Source organism: Cyprinodon variegatus, unplaced genomic scaffold (assembly GCF_000732505.1).
Source record: "Cyprinodon variegatus isolate N-32 unplaced genomic scaffold, C_variegatus-1.0 Scaffold49, whole genome shotgun sequence".
NCBI classification, from domain to species: Eukaryota; Metazoa; Chordata; class Actinopteri; order Cyprinodontiformes; family Cyprinodontidae; genus Cyprinodon; species Cyprinodon variegatus.
The window spans coordinates 702,187-711,476 of record NW_015150502.1 but is presented as its reverse complement, the minus strand read 5'-3'; the positions used below and the strand labels follow the sequence as shown (position 1 = coordinate 711,476).

General features: G+C 41.7%; 1 protein-coding gene across 1 annotated transcript in view; it reads left to right on the top strand.

The window, feature by feature from the left end:
• Positions 1-441: 441 nt before the first annotated feature.
• The window catches only part of LOC107082277, a 31,894-nt gene continuing 23,045 nt past the window's right edge, over positions 442-9,290 (top strand). Inside the window, exons 1-9 of the mRNA XM_015370877.1 lie at positions 442-592; positions 1,580-1,680; positions 2,144-2,213; positions 2,288-2,418; positions 2,534-2,619; positions 2,861-2,960; positions 4,382-4,425; positions 4,562-4,639; positions 7,256-7,452. Coding sequence (XP_015226363.1) covers positions 442-592; positions 1,580-1,680; positions 2,144-2,213; positions 2,288-2,418; positions 2,534-2,619; positions 2,861-2,960; positions 4,382-4,425; positions 4,562-4,639; positions 7,256-7,452 — 958 coding nt within the window. The remainder of the gene's footprint in view (positions 593-1,579; positions 1,681-2,143; positions 2,214-2,287; positions 2,419-2,533; positions 2,620-2,860; positions 2,961-4,381; positions 4,426-4,561; positions 4,640-7,255; positions 7,453-9,290) is intronic.

Here is a 9,290-nt window from a genome sequence, read left to right as displayed (position 1 = left end):
AATCCTGAGCGATAAAAGTCAGAATTCTGGGAGAAAAAAGTCAGAATCCTGAGATTAAAGTCAGAATCCTGAGATTAAAGTCAGAATTCTGAGAAAAAAGTCAGAATCCTGAGAGATAAAAGTCAGAATTCTGGGAGAAAAAAGTCAGAATCCTGAGATTAAAGTCAGAATTCTGAGATTAAAGTCAGAATTCTTTTTTCCCATATTAAACTGAAATAAAATTTAAAAATCAGTTAACTTTCTATTATTTTTTTCAGAGGCCCTAATCCTTTTCTGTAGAACAGGGATATGCTGGTTGAGATTCTTTTCTCCACCATTCTCTTCTTCTTCTTCTTAAAGTATATTACTGGATTTGGGCCTGATTATAGGAAAATATTCACTAAAAGAAACTGAACTTTCCAGTAAATTTGACCTTTCAAGTTTCTTCCTGCCAGAAAAAAAATGCCTTGGAAAAAAAACGGCATCCGGAAGAAACTCCCAACCGTGTCCTGTGCTGCCCTGATGAGATGTCTCCAGGAAAAACTCTTCCCTCCTCATTCCCCACCGGTTTCATGTCTGGTGTGGGGTCCAGAGCAGCTTCTTCAACACCTTTGTATGATCTTTTCATGCATTAAAGGAAACCACAAGCACTTTTAACAGTTTGCAGTTTCATAGAATGCAAAACCTGAGTTTCCATTGTCATAGATGAATAACGATAGTTCAGTGGGTGAAATGAACGTACAGAGAAGATCAAACCCCATCAACACCTCCTTTCTCTGCAAATCTCACAATTCTAAACTTCCACCATAAAACGGGTGGATAAAAGTGTCGACTGCTGGATAGCTTCCTCAGCGTAGAGCCATGAGCCCCCCATCCTCAGCCGGAGGAAGGGGGGCTGGGGGGCCGGTAAGGCAGGCGTGGGGAAGCACTGGGCCGCCTGTGTCCAGGCTACTGGGGTCGGGTTCAGTCGCTCCGTCTCCTACTGGCTCCCTGCCTCCGTTCACCGGGGTCCGAATGCCCGGTGTGTTTCCACTATGTGCTGCACTGTAGTCGACCAAAATCCCGGACGATTTTGACATTTTTTTAGGTACAAAAAGTAGGACATGTCTGGGAAAAGAGGACGTCTGGTCCCCCTACCATATCAACAATTTGATGTTTCAGTGAGTGAGTGCTTGTTGCTATGATGCGTCTTTGCTCAGCTGCTTCGCTCGTTGTAAACCAACCAATCAGCGCGCAGCTATTCTAAATATTCATGAGCATACCATAAAAGGAAGAAAACCTGTCAATTCATTCTGGGGCTTTTAACCAGGCTTGCATTAGGGCTCATAGAACAGCAAATATGCCATTTTCAGCTCAACCAATGTTACACACCCTATTAGAGACCTTAAGGACCAAATACCCTATAGAATCATTCTATGACCCCTTTAATGCTGTCCTTTCTTTCAGTCAGGTGGTCCGTTATCATTTGATGTCCAGGTGATGAGTTAAATGTTAATCTTGGAGATTTAACTAGTAACTGTAGCTGAGAACCTAAATGGACGCTGTTGCTGATATCCGGCGCCGTGAAGCTCATCCCCCTTTTTTTTGTTCTTGTCCTCAGTCCCTCAGCTGATCTACGGCGGGAAGCTGGACTTCCTGGTGTTTGACTACCTCAGTGAGATCACCATGTCTCTGCTCACCGCTGCCAGGACCAAGATGCCCGTGAGTCTCTTATCTGTCAGCAGGACGCCCGCTTAGGGCTGATGTTCCAGTTGATTCTGCTGCTCTTACTGAACACTAACTGTTTTTAGATTTAGCTTTGTAAACGGGGGATTCTGTTGACCATATAACAAAAAGCAAAAAACATATCACACCAATGAGTATAATCCATTAGATTTATTCACATTTGCCTCATAGATTTTATTCTCATTTATTTGACCTTTTTTGTGTGATTTCAACATGTTCTCATCCATCCTCTCATGCTTTTTATCTATTCTTTTTTCATAACTATTGTTTTTTTTATGGTAGTTTTTTTCTTTATTAATATATATTCATAATGTTTTTAATTTTTTTTTATTTGTATTTAGTTCTACTAATGAAAAGTATTAAAGTGTAAGCTGCAGCTGCAGTCCAGAGCCTCTAGAGGGCGGTGTCTCCCATGTTTTAACTTTCCATCCGTCTGCAGAACCTGGGTTATGCTCCAGACTTTGTCCAGGTGGCTCTGGCTCCGTTCATCAACGACATCCACAGGAAAGGTGAGTCCACATCTCCGCGGGAGACGCCCTCCGTCTCCATGGCAACAGCCAACGCAGGCCTCTCTTCTCGTCAGGCATCCGCGTCGTCAGCAACGCAGGGGGAGTGAACCCTCTGGCCTGCAGCGACGCCATACAGGAAGTGGTCAAAAAGGCTGGGCTGGACTTGAAGGTCGCCGTGGTGACCGGTGATGACCTCATGCCCCATGTACGACCCCCCCTCCTCTGATGTGATATGACCGTTTTTTTTTGTTTTTTTTAAATCATGATGTGTAGCGATTAAGTCCACCTGAGCTGATCTCCTCCTCTCTCCGATGCTGCAGAGGAGCCGCCTGTCTGAGGTAAAGATGGCCGACGGCGGCAGACAGCCGCTGCCGAAAACCCTGCACAGCATGAACGCCTACCTCGGGTACGAACACAGCGAGCACTAGGAGAAAAATTCTATTTACCATCAAATCAAACTAGACACCTTGGTGACTTTTGGCTTAAAGGAAGTAAAACTTTAAATGAATCCATGTGATATTTATCAAACAAATGATTCAGGATCATTATGAGGTTATTTCTCAAGGATTCAAACCAGATCTGATTGTATAATGTAGTAAGTGACCTTAAATATTGTTGGTGACTTGACGACCCTCCCCTGTGTTCAGGGCAGAGCCAATCCGCCGCTGCCTGGATCTGGGAGCTGACATCGTGGTGACGGGGCGCTGCGTGGACAGCGCCGTGGCTCTGGGGCCGCTCATGCACGCGGTACGGCTACCGGCTAGCATCCATGGAGAGGGAAGCATCACAGCCCTGCTGCTGCTGCTGCTGAACTGAGGGGGTTTAAAAAGCAACAGCTTCTTCTCCGCCACCATCAGACAGCTGAATGTTGAAAAAACTCTAAATCATGACACAGACTCTGCATCAAACTAATAACACCAAACCAAAACACTGCATATTTGCACCAGATATATTTTAATGCTCAATGCATTTCTTTTTCACCATGTTTCTTTCTCCAAATGTTTACATTTTGATCAAGGCTGCACTTTAAGAAATGGAAATGTTATGAAAGCTGCAGAAAACAAAAATTTATTTTGGATACATTCTGTGTAAACAAAATGACAATCAAGTTTGTCTAAGTCTGATGCTACTTTCAGACTGCAAGCATTAGGAGCAGCAAAAACTCATGTGCTGCTTTATTTTAGATTTTTGTAATAGTTCAGATCTGACGCGCAGCTGAAGCATCTTTGCTGCTCTGGCTGCGTGGCGGAAAAAGTGGGTCTGATGCGCGTGGGTGGAGCTAGAATTATCCTGCCATAATGCAAGAGCACATAATTTCAATTTAAGAAAATAATTTAATCTTCTTACACTCAAAACTTATAATGCTCAAACTCAAAACATGCTCTCTCTCAAATATTTTCTCTTCTCTCTCAAATCTTTGTTTCTTCTCTCAGATTTAATGCTTCTTGCACAGATATTTTCTCCTCTCGCTTGCCTCCTTCTCTTTGCGCACAAACCGCGCTCTGCTCGAGTCTCAGATACGCACGCAAACCCGTAGGCTCTGCTTGCGGATTTTTTCTGCTCTCTCTCAGATTGCAGTTGGATCGTCGCCTAGCAACCTTTCCAGCCAATAGAACGACAGCCTCAGAAAGGGTGCACTTGTTTAGCCCAAACTGCAGGGACCAGCATAATAAAATCAAACATATTTTACTGGCAGGTACTTTAATAAACGTTAAATGCTAGGCGTTAATAAACGGTTTCAATAAAGTCCTGCAGCACTTTGTCTGTCTCCCTGCCAGCTCCAGATCAGCTTTCTGATTGGTTGATGTGGCGCATTGAGCAGCAAAAGTTCAATTTTTCGAACTCCAGCAGCTGCTGCGTTTGTATCACGTCGCACGCGTCCAATGCTCAGAGGCTCAAGACGTGCTGCGGGACCTTTTGCTTTTTCATCCATTGACTTTGCATTTAAACTAGCTGCTTCTGCTGCTTTAGGTGTGAACACAACATAAGTCTAAATATCGTTTCATGCTTGGACTTTTCAACAGAAGGTGTAAATTACAGAAACAAATATTGTATCTAAATGTTGACTCAGTTTGTAAAAGTGTGGTTTCAGTTACTTTAGAGCTGTGGTGAAAGATTTATGTTGGTGGCCTAAACGTGTTTATTCTTAATCTGTTTTTCTCCTGCAGTTTGGATGGAAGAAAGACGATTACGACTTGCTTGCAGCAGGGAGGTACCAAAACTTAATCAGAATCATTTTAACTACATAATTGGAAGCTTTTTAACATTTCTTTTAGATAATTTACATCAGAATGTTTATTTATGCATTTGTTAAGCCCTTATTATTGTTGTTGTTGTTTGTCTCTCAGCCTGGCTGGTCATCTGATTGAGTGTGGCGCTCAGAGTACCGGGGGCATCTTTACCGACTGGCATCAAGTTCCAGACTGGTAAATTTGAACAGGAAAAAAAAAAATCATCCATCCCAGTTTTTTCTGTGATTTACTCAGATTTGAATCATGTCCTGAACTAGAGCCTCGATATTAAAGGGATATTATTCTTCTAAATGGGGTTGGGAAGAGTATTTATCGGTATTCAGTATCTAACTACTTTTTTTTTTGTCAGACAGCCCTAATTTATACATAGATTTTTTTTTTTTTTTTTCTGATTTTGTTGAGTGCTGCTAACCATCAGAACCTGGAAAAACTCATCCATAACTTCTCCCATATCCATAACCAAATATTTTCATTAGTTTATATAGATATTTTACTATCTTAAGGGAAAAGAAAGCAGTAAAACGTCTAGATAAAAAAAAAATACTTTTAGTGAGACTGTTAGAAACATTTTTGACTTTAACTAACTTCCATACATATAAAGTTTACCTTAATTGAAGATTTTAACCAAGCTAAGATTTTCTTCCTTCTTCTATATTTCTTTCATTAAGTTTCATAAGTAGTAGATTTTATTAGCTGATCACTTTTTTTTTTTCATACTTAACACTGAAAATCAGTTAATTTCACTTCGACTAGCTGTTAGGTTAACTCCTAAAAACATTAACTAGGACTTGAGAACCTCTTAGTTTTAATAAATGATGCTTGACTTCGATTAACTTTCAAATTCCCTACAAATTGTGGTAAAAGTGATCCTCTGTGAGCTTGCTTCATGGTAGCGGTTAGCTTGACTTTGACTAGCTGTTAGCATGACTCCCATAAACTGTTAGCTGGCTTTGAGAACCTGAGAAGCTACAATAATGTTATTTTTTTATTTTTTATTTTACTCTAGATAATTATTTTATGCACAGTTCTGAATTGTATTAGCTGTTAGCTTGATTGCAGCCATCACTTAACATATTAGCTATAAACTTGATTTACTTATAGCAGTTAGCTTGCATAGCTTTTATCTTGATTCTCTCCGCAAAAGGGATATTATTCTTCTAAGTGGGGTTGTGAATAGTATTTATCGGTATTCAGTATCTAACTACATTTTTTCGTCAGACAGCCCTAATTTTTAGAGAGAATTGTTTTTTTTTCTGATTTTTTTGAGTGCTACTAACCATCTGAACCTGGAAGAACTCATCCATAACTTGTCCCATATCCATAACTAAATATTTTCAGTAGTTAGCTTGACTTTGACTAGCTGCTAGCTTGACTCTCATAAACTGTTAGCTGGCTTTGAGAACCTGAGAAGCTTCAATAGTGTAATTTTTACTCTAGATTATTATTTTTTGGGCGTTTTTGATTTGTTTTTGTTTTTTTTGGTTGTTTCCTTTCGGTTTTTTGGGTTTTTGGGACCTTTTTACTTTTGTTGTTGTTGTTGGGTTCTGCTTCTGCTTCTGCATCCGTCCGCTTTCGCTTTCGTTTGGGTGTGACCGCGTTTTGGTTTTGTTGTTCTGCTTCTTCGGTCTGGGTTTTGTATTTCTGGGGAGGCGTTTCCGTTTCCCGCGCTAGGGGTAGGGTATTCGTGTACTCGCGTTCGCGTGAACGTCTGGTGATGGTCACTTGTTCTGTTTCTGTGGCGGGGGTGTTTTTTTTTTTCCCCAACATGTCTGAGGCATCGTACAAGTGGTTGTACTTCCGAGCCTCCTCGATCAACCTGTCGTTGTGGTTATCCATTGTTGTTATTGCTCCTCGGATTTTAAAAATGGCGCGCCCCGGCAAAGAATCGAGAAGGACGACCGCACAGACAGCCAGAAAGGCATACCAAGGACCAATCACAGCTGCTTTTTGTCTGCGCACTTCCGCTTGAGGTATGCACAGGTTTGCGACCATCCGACGTGTAGTCAGGATTTTTTTGAGGGGCGCGACAACAGTTGTAGAGCCTCTGCGCGGGGACAGATTTGACGGTTGCAGAGGCTATGCGTCTGAAGTATAAATTAGCCTTTAGTCTCTAATTAGCTGTTACCTTCCCTCTGAATTGTTGTTAATTTGGTTCCAAGTAGCCGTTAGCTTAGATCCATTAAACATTTAGGTTAACTCTGCAAGTTTTTAAACTGACTTTAAATACTGGTTAGCTAGTATAGCTGTTAGCCTCACATAGAGTAGCTATTAGCTTAGCTTCTCCATGATAAGATCACTATACCTACAGCTCTCAGCTGTATCAGAAGTACTCCTGATAAGTCAGTATCTTTAGATACTCAGCAAAACGGCAAATTTCCCCTAAAGGGCCAGAAGCGGCCATTTTGTATTGTTGTAGTCCTCTAGTTTAAAAAACTGAATCAATACATATAAATGTTAAACATCTGTAATGTTTACATTTCAAAGATTTTGAAACAGCCGTTCCTGGAGAGTAAAGAAAGCCACAGATTGTGCAATATTATTCACTCTGAAAACTTTGAAGCTCAATCTAAACATTTCCAAGATGGCTGTTTATTGAAATGATATCAATGTTTAAGGAAACATTTTTGTGTTTGGTTGCCTAAATAACACTAAGGAGTTGTCACTGATTAATAAAGAGCACTAAATGTTGTTTTTAGGTGCTTTGAGTGTATAAACGAGTCAGTATCCCCCAGATTCAGATCGTCCGGCTGACAGACAGAAACCTGACGCTGCTTTCTGATCCGCTCTCAGGGACAACATGGGCTTCCCGGTGGTTGAATGTTCCTGCGACGGCTCCTTCGTCCTCTCCAAGCCTCCTGAAACGGGGGGCCTGGTCTCCTTCGGAACCGTCGCCGAGCAGCTGGTGTATGAGATCGGCGACCCGCGGAGATACCTGCTGCCTGACGTCATCTGCGATTTCAGCCAGGTGGCGATCCAGGAACTACCCGGTACCCACACACACACACACACACCGAGAGCGGAGGACATGACCACAGTTTGAACCGCTGACTGTTTTCATAACCCCGAAAAAAACTCCTAAACAAATGCATCTGGAGCTGGGTTTGGCCCCCCCCGACTGAACCCTTCACCCTCCTCTGAACCTCCATTAAACGCTCTATCAGCTATCACTCACAGCTTTCCTTTTTATAAACCTAAACACGGATCCATCACCCCCTGCCTGAACCCATGGGCAGCTCTGCAGCAGCGTCTAACCTTCACTTGAACCCATGAAACCTTCTGCTGAACTCTGATAAAAACGCCTCGTTTTCGGCCTGTTTGGTCGTTAATTCTTGATTGATAGAGAGAAACTGCACCACTGTTGCCAGATTTCTGAAATTCCACCCTCAGCTCTCCCTCCCTCTGCTCCGCCTGAGTAAATAAGAGTCCTGTGTACATTTGGTTTCAGAACATACAGAAAATTTCACACATCTAGGTTGATGTTTAGTTCAGTTTGACCCAATCTGCACCATGGCGTCCCGCTTAGGGAGCAGAAACAGCAGGCATATATATTTTTTTTTAACAAGTGTGTGACTTCTAGCCTTTAAAAACATGTCATGTTGTCTAAATTTATGCAGGTAAAACCGTTTGCCCTAATAAGCACTCTAATAGACAGACTCCACCCGGGTCTAATTTAAGCTCAGTAAACAACTGTTCTGTGTTGGCTGTGAAGGTCTACAGCTGTAAAGTTGTATGCCGTTGTTATTTAATACTTAATCTAATAACTTTTTCAGACTGTTATGTGTGGTTATGTTTGTTAGGATAGCAAATGAAAGTGTGATTCAAGGCCAAAGGGTTCAATCTGCACATGTGGAATCAATTCTCAAAAACATCCCTTCAAAATATTGTAAACACTTGATCAGGGCAATTAATTGCATTTTCAATATAATTGCCATTTTAAAAAGAAATGATTCTTTCTATTCCCTGAGGCACTTAATTGGGGAAGAGATTGGCTGTTTCTCAACATGTGTACTTGTGCGTTCTCGTGTACTCGTGAAACGTCATCAGCCTCAGCCCTAGTACTGTTCCAGTTGACAAGATCAGCAGACCGAGAACAGATAAAGTCCCCGGATGTTGTTCTCGCTCCTCCTTTGTTACCCAGCATGCATCAGAGCAGACTTGTCCACTCTTGAGACTGACAGCTGTCCCAGCATGCACTGCGGCAGCAGCAGCTTCCAGGTTATCGCTCACAGAGCTCAGAGTATTAAGTTCAAAGTTCACTTTTCTGTTGCCGTTGTTCTATAAAAGTACGTTTTAAGATCAGGCGAGAACATTATGCTTTTAAGCGTCACTATACGGCCCATTTACTGATCTAGTGCATGATTTGAAAAAAGTTAAGATGTTGAGAGGACCGGGTTAACCAGCCGACCTTTGTGGCTAACGGTAGCCGTCTGCAGCAGCCATCTCTGTGCGTAGCCGTGTGTGAAGGACGAGTAATGGCGAGTTTTTTTTTGTTTTGTTTGGCAAATTTTTAATTTGAGGTTGTGTTTATCTGACCTTGTTCTTTATTATACTCCCAATAAATAAAAAAATATATAATTTTTTATTATCTAGAGATTATTAATTACAGGAGGTGAAATGTAGCCTGATGGTCGTGAGAGACTAATCGCCCCTCCTTAGTTCTACACAAAGCAGGACGAGGCTGAAAGTTCTCCGACTAGAGAATCGGCCCTAAAAAGGCAAAATCCCGTACAGTGTATGCAGGGGTTGATGTTAAGGATTTCGGGCAAGTGGCTTTCACATTTCATTTGCCCAGAAACTATTTTTACTTGCCCAGTATAATGTTTGA